The 15,487-nt window shown below is 39.2% G+C and overlaps 1 protein-coding gene across 4 annotated transcripts in view; it reads right to left on the bottom strand.

Moving 5' to 3' along the window:
• magi2a (membrane associated guanylate kinase, WW and PDZ domain containing 2a) overlaps positions 1-11,706 on the bottom strand; it is a 229,187-nt gene extending 217,481 nt beyond the window's left edge. For all 4 annotated transcript variants that reach the window (XM_037981176.1, XM_017411601.3, XM_017411604.3 and 1 more), the window contains exon 1: positions 11,212-11,706. In XM_037981176.1, the coding sequence (XP_037837104.1) occupies positions 11,212-11,512 (301 nt within the window). In that variant the 5' untranslated portion in view covers positions 11,513-11,706. The remainder of the gene's footprint in view (positions 1-11,211) is intronic.
• Positions 11,707-15,487: the final 3,781 nt, after the last annotated feature.

Genomic DNA, 15,487 nt, shown 5'->3' with positions numbered 1-15,487 from the left:
AATCAGAGGGTGATGAAGTATGAACTTCTTCCAAGATAAAACACAAAAACTTAAAAAGTCTTCACAAAGTGGTACATTTATCAAATTTTGCAGGGTTACCAGCAATCCACGAACGCTCTGGTTTATCCCAGACCCAAAATTCCATGTTTTCTTTTGGTTCATATAATGACAAATGGGTTGCCTGCTATGTGCTATTCCAGTGGTTGGAAACAAAAAAAATTGGGCCTGAAGGAAGCTGAAATAATCCAAAGGAAGAAAACTCGACTAATGCTGACAGCACTGACTTGTTGCAAAGATGAGAAGAGCCAAGACATCTTTTGAACAAAAGGGAGGTGTCACTTAGATGTGACAATAAACATCATGGAAAGACACTGCATGTCACGCAAGTCATCCTGCTAAACAAATTGCACGTGCACAGTGTCACTCAAAGCAAATTTGTGTGTATATATGTATGTATATATGCACATGTATACACACACGCACACAGTATGATCTAAATGAATCACTCGCTGTCACAAGCCAAAAATAGAGTACAGAGCATTTGCACTGACATCTTAAGTGTCAAAACATCAGCTAACAGGATACAAGCTCCCTGTTAAAAGCTTTGTCTGCTATTCATTAAAATTCAGGCTCTCGCTGCAGAAACAAATGAGTAAAATAGGAGAATGCCAAAAAGCATCAATTGATCAAAACATAAAAAAAGGTTTCTCTTATAATCTTTGCTCAAGCAAACTATAATTATTTGCTATCTTACATTCATCGCACTTTGTCTTTTTTTTTTTTTACTTAGAATTTTCTAGTGGCCTTTTTATTTGACACTGACTGGATGCCGTGTAGTAAAGCGCAAAAATTGGATGACTACAGCCTGCAGCGACAAATGGGTGCACACACAACTAGTCGAGCAACAAGGCGGTACCAAAAATTGTCTTGTTGGGGGAGATTTTACCTTTCCTTGGACAGAAATGCAACACAGAGACACACTGTCATTGACCGCAAAGGCAAACCAAAGTTACCAAAAACCTTATCTGGTCTTTGGGTGCTGGTAAAGACAGGCCCCAAAAACCAAAAGGGTTGAACAAATGGAAAAGCCAGTACAGGAATAATTAATTTAACAATGGTGACCAAGGTACCCTCAACAGAGACCTCGGCATTCAACTTGAGATTACCGCTCCTCTCGTGCAAAAGGCTCTCTGCCATCCAGAAACAAAGCAAAGAGCACTGCTTTTAATTATCCTTTAGCAAGTTCACCTTTAAAGACCTTGTTACAACTTGTAAGACTAGCTGACTAAAGGTTTTCATTTAATATTTGCTCAAGCTGAACAACACAGTGAAACATCTAGGGCCTTAAAGAAGGGGCAAACACACAGCATTGTAAAGGATTGTGGTGTGCTGGATATAAGATATCATTATAAAATCGAATCCAGCATAGTGTTTTTTTTTCCTTCAGTATATTACTTGAATAATTATCGGAGGACATCAGACTTGATTCACCAGACCGCTTTAGTCTGGCACATAAATATCAGGATTGCTAAGACGAAGTATGGACAAAGTTTAAGAGTCTTTGTGTACAATGTTGAAAGTCAGATTCAACACTCAAAGTTACTCAAAATATGTGAAAAAGGATGTGCAATCTGGAGACATTTTAGCCATAAAATATTCAATTTGTTTGTATCATTAGGTTTTTACTAACATGTCTTGTGGTGAATAATTTATAGTAGGGAAGTACACCATCAGATTTTTCTCTTAAATCCCATATGGCAATATTTATTCAAGAATTTTTAATGCACATAAATGCTCATCTTTTTTTTCCTATTGGATATTAAAGCTCAGATGGACAAGAAAATCCATTTTAAAACTAAACTTGATGTTTTAAGATAATTGTGGCAAACCATCACCAGTGTAAAACTGCCTATCTGCCTGAGATTGCCACTTTTAGGTCAGTACTTGTGTGATGTGTTTGAGAGTGCCTCATCAGAGTCGGATCTGAAATATTGCAATGAAACTTGAAGGAACCGTCATGACGTTTTTGATCTTTATTTTAACACTCAGAATAAAATTTGAATAAGGCAGATGATGGCTGGTAGCTCAATGGTTTAGTGCTAACTGGGAGAACGAACACTAAAATTCTTATTCAAAATCTTAGCATATTCACTGGAGGATTTGATCATTACACAGAATTCTCTTTTATAGGCAGCGGCTCGCATTTCTTAAAGCATCTAGTTAAAGGTAATTCAGTGCCACGGAGGCGCAAATGCACACAGAAACGCTGCTGAAGGTTGGCGTTTGTGTGTGAATGTGTGGAAGCACAAAATACACTACAAGTCCACAGGCTTAGACTGCTCGTGGAACACGTCAGCTCACCTAAACAGATGCTTGATATTGACACAGACAGAAAAATTGTTATGTGTGTGTGAGAGCGAGCTTGTGTGTGTGTGTGTGGACACCTGTCCCCAGAGGTGAGCCTGGCAGTAAGACTGTGTTGGAGAAGCAACAACAATCAAAGTTGTGTCAAGCACGATTGGACAGGATGGGGGATAAGTGATGCCAAGGCTCCGGGGATGCACGCATACACTACTCTCACACACACACAAACACACCGGAGGACGGCAGCTTTTTAACGTGCGCATGTGTCACACTTTTGGCGTTACACACGCTGGGGAAAATTTACACTCTGGATGGGACCGTGACAGGATGACAGATGACTGCAAGAATCATTATCACAGTGGCGACAACAGTGTGTGCGTGTTGAAGTCAAGCAACTTCTCAGACTAGCTGTCTTTCATGACCCCAGCAGACAAGTGGCCAGTCCAAACCAATCACCACTCACATCAATCAATACTTCACTTGGACACACATCATTAACTTGGTAATGTCATAACATAGTGGTTTTCCCTTGTTAGCTTCTGTTGTGACTTGCTATGAAGCAATTTCTGGTCTCCAAAACAACTTTACCTGAGCAACTCAATGTTAGCCAACATTGCTCATTTTCTGCAAAAGTCCAACACTGCATGTACTTTTCAGCTTGGACTGCATTTCACCAGAATGTAGAGCAGGATCACTAAAGAATATGTTGCATCATTACCCAGAAATTTGACAATTAAACAGCAGCCAAGACGAGCAAAAACTTGTAACTACTAATTTTTTTTTTTTTTTTTCTTACAAAGTATACAAACTGAGTCTTTTTGAATAACTAGAATTGGCTCGTGTTGGAGCACAAGAAATATTACTGTTCATATCTGCAAAAACATAGAAGCAGGTGCTGAAAGAAATATCTAGTTAATGTAAAAATTATATGGTTGAAAATTCAAGCTCAGATTGAATTTACCAGCCGGATATGTTCCCATTTCCATTAGTTTAAATGAGGCTCACATTAGAGCCATAAATCTAACCTGGTGCCTATTTTTAGCTTTAAGTTTATGCCATTAAGAAAATGTAACCGCGTACAAAAGTCTGCCAATATTCAACACACTGAGCATAGATACAGACGGAGCACCGAAGCTGCTGCTCTTCCAACAAACTCTTCCCCTGAACAGAAATGTCTTATTGACAATGTTTTAACCATAATACCATAATACCCCTTTTCTGGAGAAGTTTCAGAAAAGCATCAGAACATTTTCTCTCTCAAACATTGATTCACATCCACATATGTGGCCTTGCTGCTTCTAGTCCCATCTGGTGTTTTTTTCCTCTCAAATCAGTCCCTGCATCTGTCGCCCTGAATGTTGACTTAAATCTACCAACAAATAACTCAAAACCAAAGTAGTTCAACTGTACTTTCTTCCATGAATAGTCCCATTTTATTTTTATTTCCCATTGTAAGCACAATGTAAAGTTTACTGAAACTCCAAAATGAATCTACGAATGTGAGAAAATTTGTTTTTTAAATCTTTAAATGATCTGTAGAGAAATATGTGAATAAGTATTAGGAAACATAAAATAAAAACCTATTTAAAAACTGAAAACTAGAATATGGTTTAATAAAAAAAAACTTATATGTCAAAACTGCTGATTTTAATCTCAAAATTTATCATCTTTAATTATATTTGCCACTCAGGACACCTTCAAAGCCATTATGGTCCATTCTTTGGGAACAATTACTAAAGAATCAAGTTTCATGTTGATATTTTCTTCCTGACATATTTTTCTCAAACTAAGTGCTGGACTGACAAATCGACCAAGGAAGCTGTCACTTGAGTCACACTGTTGGCTCCAAACAGCCTTTTTTTAAAACTAGAGAGGTGCTGCCATGCTAGCTGCCATTTCTGGCTCGCTGAGGCTGCCTGTGCTCAGGCAGCTGTAATGACTCCCCCCCCTCCCAAAAAAACACACCAGCAAGCACTAAGTGGGTGCCCAGCAAGCACACTGATTGCCTTCAGCTGACCTGGAAACGTCTGCTCTTACCTGCACCCAACACCACTTAGAGCCTAGTCGGCGTGCGGTTCACAGCTACGGGAGAGTGCGGCTACAGTAAGAGCCTCTCGATGTAGTGGCAGTGAAAGATGCGGTGACAGCCTCCATAGTTGGCGGCATTAATCCTCCACTGGAGCTGAAATAGAAAACTGAACTGGGGCATGTGTGTGACTAAAAGAGATGGAGGGAAAGCACTGTTCAATATGGTGGAAAAGATCATTTATCTTGATGTTTTAGTCAGAGCATTTAAGAATCACTGAGAAGTGACTTTTTTTTCCCACCCCTGTGCAGATCACCCAAGGTTAAGAGAGAGTGACGAGAGAGATTTGTCATGTTTAGAAAATGCTTCCTTTGTTGCAGGCAGCAGTGACATAGTTTACATGCCATTTTGCATGATTAAAAAAAAAAATACACCAAGCAGCAGACAGCAGCTGAATCATCAGGACAAAATTGGAACAGTGGTTTATACTTTTAGTAATCATATTATAGTGCAGAGTGGCTCAATAACTGTAAAACTGATTGACTCATAGCCACTTTTCTGTAGGCTAACGTTAATTAGCTGTGACGGCCATTTTGTAGTAGACTGACTCAATAAGTTTATGAGTGGCTGAAGTGCAGTACATACAATGAACATTTTCTGAAAGTTTCATTGGAATCTGTCCACTGGCTCATGAGATGTTTTAACAAAACATAGTTGACTCTAATAATGGCTCTAATAAATTTTAGACAATCAGTTATTAACCCCAGGTACTACCACAGTTAGTTGTGGTGGCCATTTTAAAGCATGTTGACTCCAAAGGTTAAATCGGTTGTAGATGGCCAACCAAAATTATTTTAAGGTTTTATTGAAATATGAAAACACCTGCATTTGCGACCAAAAAAAGCATAAAGATTGAGTGTTTGAGCCCATTTACTTTCAGTGTGTAGCACTTTCTGACCACCTTTTCCCCATTTCATGGCCTGCTTTTCTGATCACTAATTCAACTATTTAGGTTGTTGAGATTTCTTTAAGCATAGACTTGAAAAAATTGAAAAAGTGTTCCTTATTACGACGTGCCTTTGTATGGGTTTAGGATCCAGCCTTTCAGCTCGTTGTAAAAGAAATGTATTTGACCACTACTCCACTGTCTGACGTAGCATCTGCAGCCTCTTCATTCCACGACAAGCCGGGCAAGTTGTGAATCATTTTTCATTCTTTACGTAACCGTTCCCCGTTAGCCCCGTCGTAAACAATTCGCCTGCAACATTATGAGGAGAGACTCTCTGAAAATGTGCATCATTATTCTTTAATGACATCAAATCCACAGAGGCGATGCAGTCTCAGCATTCATGCCAAGATTATCCCTGATGTTTAGTCGTGTCTCTGCGAGTGTGATTGCACTCTTTCGCAGCCAATTTTGTTATGTAAAGATCCTTATTATGTCCTGATGGAGAACTAATCTAATCTTAACCTCCATAACTAAACAATACCCTGAGTGTGGATTCAAGTGAGAAACAAATGTAATGTTTTAGGATCTTAGATGACGTGAATGATTAAAACTATGTTGTACAAAATGAAAAATGATGGACATTTACCATAGTTTCAGAGCTGCCAAAGAAAGTGGACTTGGATTTTGATTTGTACAGAAGAATACACAAAAAAGGTAGCAGTTTGGACAAGATATCCTAACAGAATGGGATGGCCCTTTTACAGCTGAAGCATTAGTGAAGTAGGGAACCAACTGCAAAAGGGATATTTATTTATTATTCATGAAGATTACAAACATCTTCAGAAATCTGTCATGTATGCAAGCTGGTCATGGGCTGGTTCCTTGGCAAAAAAAAGACACCAATGTATGACTGTTTATATTTTCCGACAAACAGTCATAAATTGGGTGCTATTTGAAGAGTGTTTCAATCCTGTTTTGCTGTCAAACATCTAAAATCTTTTATTTAAATACACTTGAGTCTGAATGAGATGTGTGTGTGTGTGTGTGTGTGTGTTTCCTGTCACTCAGTAGCAGTTTTTTCAAATTACCAGCAGTTATTAAAACATCCCCAAGTAGTTTGTTTATAATTTAGTGATTTTGTGGAGACAGACAATTCAAGCACAGCAGAGAACAATGCTAGTTTAGTTTAAAAAAAAGTAAGGTTAAAGGAGGGTATGTTGATACTGTATCACAAAGTTTTAAGCCACAGAAACAAGGGCTGCATGCGTCATTTTTAACAAACCTGCTGTTCAATTAGGGGGCAACAGTAAATACTGAGGTTTTTAAATATTCACAAATGAATGTTTAATACTAGTAATACAAAAAAACCTTAAGAAATTAAGACCTCAAGCCTTGCTCCCTCGAGGTTAGGGATGAGTCTCTGCCTCATGCAGAGGAGTTTGTTCAAGTATCTGGGAGTCTTGAACATGAGTGATGGATGGAGCAAAGAGATGGATCGACAGATCGGGCCTCAATTCTGCTCTGGTCTGTTGTGGCGAAGCTCTTGATTTACTGGCCTGCTTGTGTTCACATCCTGTGGTCATAAGATGACCGAATGACCAATGGCCAAAAGAACAAGATCCTGGAAACCAGTGGCTGAAATGAGCTTCTTCTGCTGGGTGGCCGAGCTCAGCCTTGGAGGTAATGGGGAAGCTTGACGTAGAGGCGCCGTTCCTCCACATCAGAAGGAGTCGACTGAGGTAGTTCGGGCAATTGATAAAGATGCCTCCTGGGCGCCTCTCCCTGAAAGTTTTCTAGGAGAAGACACAAAACTCGCCGGACAGATTATGTATCCTCTCTGGCGTGGGAATGCTTTAGTATCCCCCAGGAGGAGCAGGAGAAAGGAATGTCTGGGTCCCCCCCAAGACCTGACCACAGATAAGCAGCAGAGGGGTGGCTTGATTGATGGCATTGCTTTAAAAAATGCTACATTTTCATAGCAGAGTTTGAACTACAGTCATTTTATACTGACAAATGACAGAATTAAAACCATTTTGATGAATCCATGAAACCTCCCTGGCGCAAGACATTTCCAATAGAAAAAACAAAAGGTCAACTTGGTTTAAAATATACCAAGTCAGTAAATTTGTCTTTCAAGCCACAGTTAAGTCGATTTAAATAATTTCATAATGCCACAGATGTAGGTCTTCAACGAAATGCACTTGTGTCTAATCAGGTTACAGGGATCAAACAGTGCCACCTTCTTGTTCCAAATAAAGGTCCAACGGGGCGACAGCTGAATGCCAGGCTTCAAATTGACCGTTCACAAATCAGGGAGTGCCATAATACAGTTCCTATCTAAAATTAATAGTCTTTAGCTTTTTGCTCTCATAAAGACTCAAGCTGCACCTCTGTAGGACATCCAGTCATATGTGAAAGTGTAGAAGTAATAAAAGGTGATCCACCACTGATCCACCTCGGAGTTGGAGCTCGGTTCACGCTCCGATCTGCGTTTTCTTGACGTTTCAGCTTCACAGTCCGTGATACAGAAGGACAATTTGCATAAAGATAAATTTGGACATTTTGTTATTTCACTTCTCTGGGGGATTACATTGAAACAGTGAAGGTAGCAAAAAGGTAGAAATGGCAAGAATGGACATCTGTTTCCCTAAAATTTTCAAACCCCACCTGTAACCACAATGCCTTTCCGTCTGTATGGAGTCTCTGCGCTTCTGCTTGGGCGTGAAAAACATCTATATTCAAACCAACAGCTATAAGAGTTCTCCACAAGAGTGTTTTTCCCACTATAACATTTACTTGATGCATATCTATCATATCAAATACAGCTTAAGATTGTAAACAACTTACTGAGTAAACACAAGGAGAGCTGAGGGAGAATATCAGTCGTTGGAATGTAAACATTTCACAAAAAATAAAAAATAAAGTAATATTAAAATGATATATACTTGGCTGCTTTTTGGAATAAATCCCTGTTGCGAAGCTAAACGTGTGCACACACACACACACAAGCCAAGACTTTGATCCAAAGCTTCTTACAGGATTTTGCAGATTATTTCACCCCAAAAAAATCAGATACCACAGATCCTCCTACTCCAGAACACCATACCAGCATCATCAGTGGCCGGGGGATCAAAGGTCCAGACGGCTGGAGGAGTGGGTTCCGTGACGTGACGGCTTCGCTTCACATCCAGATTCAAAGTGTCCTCAGCCAGACGCTGAGGACAGCTCAATCACACTTTAACATGCCTCCAGTGCAAAACTCACAACTGACTCAAAAACTCTTCTGTTTTACACCCAACGAGGCTCCTGTGACCTTTTCCCACTTAATGGTAGTTTTCATTTTCATTGATGTCGCCATAGTGTTGAAATAGGGACTGGGAAACATGCTCCAATATTCATACAACCTTTCTACAAATCTAATTTAGTCCACTCAGAGGTGCACAAATTAGGCTAAAACTTGAACGTCAGCTCTGCAAAGACTTCAGATTCCACTGAAAATACAGCGTGGTTTCTGTGTTTTAAATTAGCAACACATAGGGGGCAAAAAAAGATGACAAATGCAGCAGAATGCAGAAGTAAGACATCGGATGATGCAGGAAAACTAAAATGATGTTAACCTAAACATGATATTGAACTAGAAATAAAAAAAATGTGAATCTTGCCTTGCAATAACTCAAAACGTTGTAGTTAAAGCTGAAGCGTTGAGTGTCTGAACTTCAGGAGAATCGGTGTTAATGTCTCTTAATTATATACCAAGTAGTGAGAAGTATGGGTGTGGAGGGTGCTGCAGTACCCCATGATGAATAACATAGGAAATGCATGTCCAACTACATATTTATTAAGTTATTAAGTACTGAAAATGTCCAAATGTCATATATGAATGAATTCCTCTGGATGGTATTAATTTGGCCACCAGTTCTAACGTAAAGAACCTTGATGTTACTTTCAGTCTTTTAGGTCTTTTAACCCCCAGGTTAAAAATGTTACCAGGACCGCTTTCCTCCACCTGCGCAATATCACTAAAATTAGAAACATCTTGCTTCAAAATGATGCAATAAATAACCTGCTCCATGCATTTAATCACTTCCAGGCTGGACTATTCTTACCCTTTATTATCTGGTTGTTAAAAAAAACAACTTTTCAATCATATTAAATGTACCACACATTTGAGAGCTTTTTTCTGCCTATCTGTCACTTCCTAAAGGTTTTCCTGTAAAGAGTATACAGTGTACACAGTACAAGATTTTCTAATGAAGCGTTCAGTATATCCAATAAATAACTCCACTAAATCAAACAGAAATATTGCTGAACATTTGTTGTGGTGTCTGTTAACAGAAATTATGAGCTATTTAAATGGTCAAACAAGACCTTAAATATCATAGAAACATTACGGTCGCTGTCTACAAAAAGATAAAGTGTTTTGGTTTGAATATAATAATAATGATTATGGCAGTAATGTGCCTGTCTGACCAGGGATCGAACCCTGAACTCTCCTCTCACATGTGTGGCAGTTATGCTAACCATAGCTCCAACTGTGGGACGGAGGAGGGTCCACTTCAGCACCAGATGCTGGTCAGAAAGAACCATACCTGCTTTCATGTCAGTCTTTAAAAGTCTCCAAAAACACCAGAAAAATTGGGTAGTCTTTTTTTTTTTTTTTTTTAAATATAGTCACTTGCTAAATATAGCAACAAAGTCTCGGAGTTGGCAACACTGCCTGCACCCAGGCCCGCCCTGCTCTGCTCTGATTGGATAAAACTTTACCTCTGGTTTGCTTCATTTGTTGAGAGCAGCGTCAGTTTAATCCCCGTTTCATAATTAGATTGGGTGGTTTTTAATGGGTCCACAACAAAAAACACGTTTTCTTCCTTCTCATTTTTACAGATGACGGAAATCCATCATGGCGAAGGAGAACTTTAATTTCTGATTGAAAATCTTTCTCTTTTACTTCTAACACACAAAGCTCTCAACAATCAAGCTCCATCTTATATTAAAGATCTTATTGTTCCATATTTTCCTATCAGACTGCAGGTTTACTTGTGGTTCCTAGAGTTTCTGATAGAAGTACAGGAGGCAGAGCTTTCAGTTATCGGGCTCCTCTCTTGTGGAATCAACTTCCAGTTTCTCCCTGACATCCGGTCTGCTTCAGGCTAAAGACTTTTCCTTTTTGTAAATCCTAAAGCTGCGGTTTGGTTTCCTGGGGCCATCCCTCAGTTCGGCTGCTATAAGCCTAAACTTCTGGAGGACATCCTGACCACATTTCCTCACTTTGCTGCCGTCTTTACTCTCTCTCCGCTCTTCGTGTTGGAATGGTAGTTATTGGTATCATTAACATGTGTTTTTTTCTTCTTCTTCCTGTAGAAACCACACCTGGACCAGTCATTCTGCGTCTCCTTCGGCTGAGGCAGATGGTCACCCGTCCTGATCTCGGTTCTGGCTCTGCTCGAGGTTCCTTCCTGTTGAAAGGGAGTCGTTTCTTTCCACTGTCACCAACCTGCTGCTCAGGATGGCAGATCTGTACGAAGTAAAGGGTCGCCGCAATCTGCTGGCTTCCTTATGTAGATAACTTTTACTATATGGCGTCTTAGAATGGATGTGAATGCTTTTACACAGTGACCTGATTTGACTTTTGTTATGATTTGGCTCTAAAAAAACAAAAACAAAACTGGAGTTGAAATGAATGTTTGGCTCTTACAAATCCACACAGCACCTTGAAAATATAAACACACTTCTGTTGCAGCTTTAATTACATGTAACTAAGTGCTCTTGAGCTGCTACCATAGTAAAACACACAGGACTGTGCAAACAACACGTTCAAACTGTGTGTGCGCGTTTAAGAAACTCAAAATAAGGAGAAAGAAAAACCCCATACCTTGTTTGACACACTTGAGCCGGACGGGGTCTTTGCTGTGTTTGACCACAGCATGAACGTCCCTGGTGGTGAGTCCCGCCACGGGGGTGTCATTGACTTCCAGCAGGAGTTCCTCCGGGCTGAGTTTGCCGCTGTGGCACACCGCTCTGCCCGGGAGCAGCTCGCCGACGACCGAGAACTGGCCATTCTCCGCGCCGCCCTTCAGCTCCAGCCCCAGCTCCCCCTCCTCATTCCTGCAAAGGATACTCTCGTGGACTTTGTTGGTCCAGTGGTTCTTCCTCTTCTTCAGGCTCTTGGACATGGCTCGGGAGGGGAAATTACATGGGTGCTGCCGGGGGGGAGAAGTTTTTTTCTGTTGTTGTTGGTTTGTTTGTTTTGTTTTTATCGCTGCTGAAGACCCGCGGTGTCTCGGTAAACACTGGGTCGTGCGGAGTTTCAGCGCCAAACAGCAGTTGTCTCCATGTCAGCGAGCAGCAGCTGGATCATCAGGCTGCCTTTCTGATAACTGAGAGCTGCCTAACTTGTGATGCCTTCATGGTCCGCCTTAAAGCTGGGACATGACATAACCGCGGTGAAAGTAGCAACTCAGTGAGGGGGGAAGTGACTATAACTGTCAAGCGCAACAGCTGCACTAGAACTACTTCGAGAGAGCTGTCCGTATAGTTAAGCAAGCTGATATTTTTTTACGTGAAACAAACAACTGCTCCTAGTTACTGTCCCGACTAACAGGCTTAATAGAATGTGCGAAAATGGATGAGTTCAAAACTTTGTGAAGTTTCGCGTTTACAAGGGGCGTTTGAAGGCAACATCAAGCTCCGACCAGCTTCAGTAACCCGGATGTGAGGGCTGGAGGAGGAGAGAGGCGAGGGTTTTCCCAAAATCCAGCTTTCCAGACAGTGGAAAAAAAAGGGAAAAACAGAAAGAGAAAGTATGGCTGTGGTAAATCCACTGGTACAACCACAGAGAGGGATAAAAAGTAACTTTTTCTCTACTTTTTATTACTATTATAGTTATTATTTTAAATGATGGCTATTAAAGTAGTTGGAAGTACCTTCTGCCTGGGAACACCAGAATTTTTGAGTCATCCTCAGACTGTATTAAGAAAGAACAGTCTCATTGTCACTATGATACTGCACCACTTGATTTAACTTAAAATAGGTGATAAAAAGGTAATATCCTGCAGCAACATCATAATACCAGAAAAGTGTGTTGTGGGTTCTTCCCTCCACTGGATCTATGAATCCTCAAATCTGCTGCAAGACGAAAGCAAACACACGAGAACTTAAAAACATCCACTCCTGAGGTGAAATGAGTGTGTTCCCTTCCCGCACAAATACACTATTTGTCTCATTTAATGTAAAATGTTTCCAAAATGAGTTAACTAAAGGTTAAGAATTTCCATTTTATTAATTTACTTATTATTTTTTTGCATTTTCCTTCCAATACCTGAGTTGAGAGTAAACCCTTATAAATGCTTTGTAGATTTTTGTTTTTATTATTTTTGTCCTAACGAGAGTGTTTGTGTGTTGGGTTACAATTCCAGTGACGAACAAAAAAACAGTCCATTACTGAGAAATCATCAGGGGCAACCTTTGTGTTTAACTATTTGGTTTTGTTCAAATGTGAAATGCAGATTGAGCTGTGGTTGTTAGTGTTACAATTAAAAGGCTTCATTTAAAATTCAAGCAAACACACGAAGCAGCAACAGCTTTGAATAGGACTATTCTGGGAGGTGCACTAAATCCTGCAAAAAGATGTTTATATCTATTTTCTTTTTACTGATAGCTACTTGAATGTATCCTTTCTCAGCTGCAGCTTTAACGTCTTTATAATGTAAAAGGTTCATAAAAAGGACATTTTCCACAGCCGATTATGAAAGCTAAAAGGAAGAGCTGCATCAAATTAACAATTTGCAACCATTTTTTCATATTTAACTAATTTTTCTGATATTTACATTAAATAAATTTGTCTTCTTACTGGCTTTTTGTTGTAGTTTAGAAACATATTCTTGCTTTTTTGTTTGCTAGCAAAGTTCTCTTTTTAAATAGGTTTTTGTTCTTTTTAGTAATGTTTTCTGGTTTGAGTTGGAATTCATTTTTCTTTCTTTTTTTGTATTTTTAAAAGTTGTACAGCACTTTCATCATTCCTTGCAGGAGTGTCTATCGCCTACTATTGTAGAGTTTTAGACAACTCTTATCAGGCTAAGAAGAAATGAACTATTTATCAGTTCTGGACAAACCTTGTAAATGACGTTATATGTTAGGGCTCACAGAATGTTTCGAGAATGACTCTCAGTGACTACCACGCCAAATTTTAGCTCTATATCTGTGAAACTGACTCAGTTCGAGCCAATACAACAATGGCTAATGTGTGGTAGCCATCTTGAATTGGGTTGACTCCAAAAGTTAATGAATTGTAAATGTGCATTCAATGATTTCTTTCTGAAATTTTAATTAAAATCTGTGTATTTTTTAATTTGGGTAGTCTCATTCCTTCATAGAAATCTTCATGAGTGCACAAGTAAAAGCTAAGAAAAATGAACATTTGGAATCATTTTCCATTTTTCAAACAATTTTCACATTAAAAGCTGAGGTAATAAAATAATTATGTTTCCTGTCAAGGAAATTTAAAGCAAGTGTCGGTTTAGAGCAAAGAAAGTTTGGGAGCTTATAGTTTTCAGTGAAGGATGAATAAGTGGTGAAAAAAAAAGAAAATCAGATTTTTAACAAACAAAAACTTAAACAGTCAAACCAGTCTGTAAAAGACTGGCACACACACACACACAGGTGGTAGTTTGTTTGGTTTTGATGCATTTTACTTCTGTAAAAGTACAATGAAATTACCAGTTTTTGATTTATATATTAACCTTTTTTTTCATAAATACAGAAACCAGCCTACAAATTTTACTGACTGACACAAATGCTTCCCTTATTCCTAAAAAAAGGCAGAAACTTGTATAAAATCAGCTCCAGTTTGATGTTAATATATGACTTAAGATGAAAAAAGATGCAGTCAATAATAAAATCTGACTTCAATATGGAAATAATCTTTTCCCAAAGGATTTTCCTGCCATTTTTAAACTATAAAATCCATATGGACTGACTTGTGAATGTTTTCACCTCATCTGTTCCCTCCCACACAGAGTATTTGTTTGTTAACATGCATATTCCACCAACAGTCTTCTCTGCCAGGCTTCAATCTCTTCTATTATCGCTGGTATCTCAGCTTGTAATCTATGCATGTTTGATTAGACTCTTGTTTGCTTTGCATTGGCTTCATATTAAACTTGCAAAACTGTTTAAGCAGATATAAAGGTCAAAGGTTAAATAATTTAAAAAATGGAATCCTTAGAAGGGTCTTGGACCTAAACGAAAGCACTACTTCCAAGAGTTATCTTGGTAGAGTCCTGATCAAGTCACAAAAGGAAGAAAGACGACGAGACCGAATTGGGACTGTACCAAGTACCTACGTAAATGTGGACAGAAATCATCAGTAAACCTTTTCAGGAAAAATCACCTCTGCATTGCAGAGCACTGCTGAGTCAAAATGAGGGAAAACAAACGCAAAGGAGAAGAGGAGTGTTTTAACAAGGGCAGGAATTCTGGAGGCAGTGTTTGAACGTCGAGAGGAATGGCACAAAAAGTGTTGGAAAGGAGGAAAAAACAACAACAAAAACATCAACAGCTCCAGGATTGAAGCGTTTGGAAAAAGTGTGTGGGGTTAAACTGTGAGGGATGCAATTGGGCTTCGGCCTTCAATGCAGAGGGAATGTTTAAAGATAAATCAATATTTGTATTCACAATGGAACAAAGTAAATGTATCAGATTTTTTAACTAAAAAATTGTGGCAATTTTTTTTTTTTTTTTTTTAAAGTAACAATTTTAAATTTGATAGCAGCAATACATCTCAAAAAAAGTTGAGACAGGGTTATGTTTCCCCACTGTGAACGTCTATAAACACCTAGGACCTGAGGAGAGCAGCTGCTGGAGGTTTTGGAGGGAGATGTTGTCCCATCTTTATCTGATGCAGGATTGTAGCTGTTCAGCAGTCCTGGGTGTCTGCTGGAATTTTAGTTTCATGATGTGCCAAATGTTTTCAGTTGGTGAGAGGTCTGAACTGCAGCCAGGCCAGTTTAGGACCCGGACTCTTTTCCTCCAAAGCCATGCTGTAGGAACGGATGCAGTCTGTGATTTAGCATTGTCTTGCTGAAATATGGAAGGCTTTCTCTGAAAAAAAAAACATTGTCAAGATGGGAGCATATGTTGGTCTTTTCTGC

The sequence above is a fragment of the Kryptolebias marmoratus genome, linkage group LG18 (genome assembly GCF_001649575.2).
Source record: "Kryptolebias marmoratus isolate JLee-2015 linkage group LG18, ASM164957v2, whole genome shotgun sequence".
In the NCBI taxonomy this organism is placed as follows: Eukaryota; Metazoa; Chordata; class Actinopteri; order Cyprinodontiformes; family Rivulidae; genus Kryptolebias; species Kryptolebias marmoratus.
The sequence above is the reverse complement of the archived record's forward strand: the minus strand, read 5'-3'. Positions and strand labels throughout refer to the sequence as shown.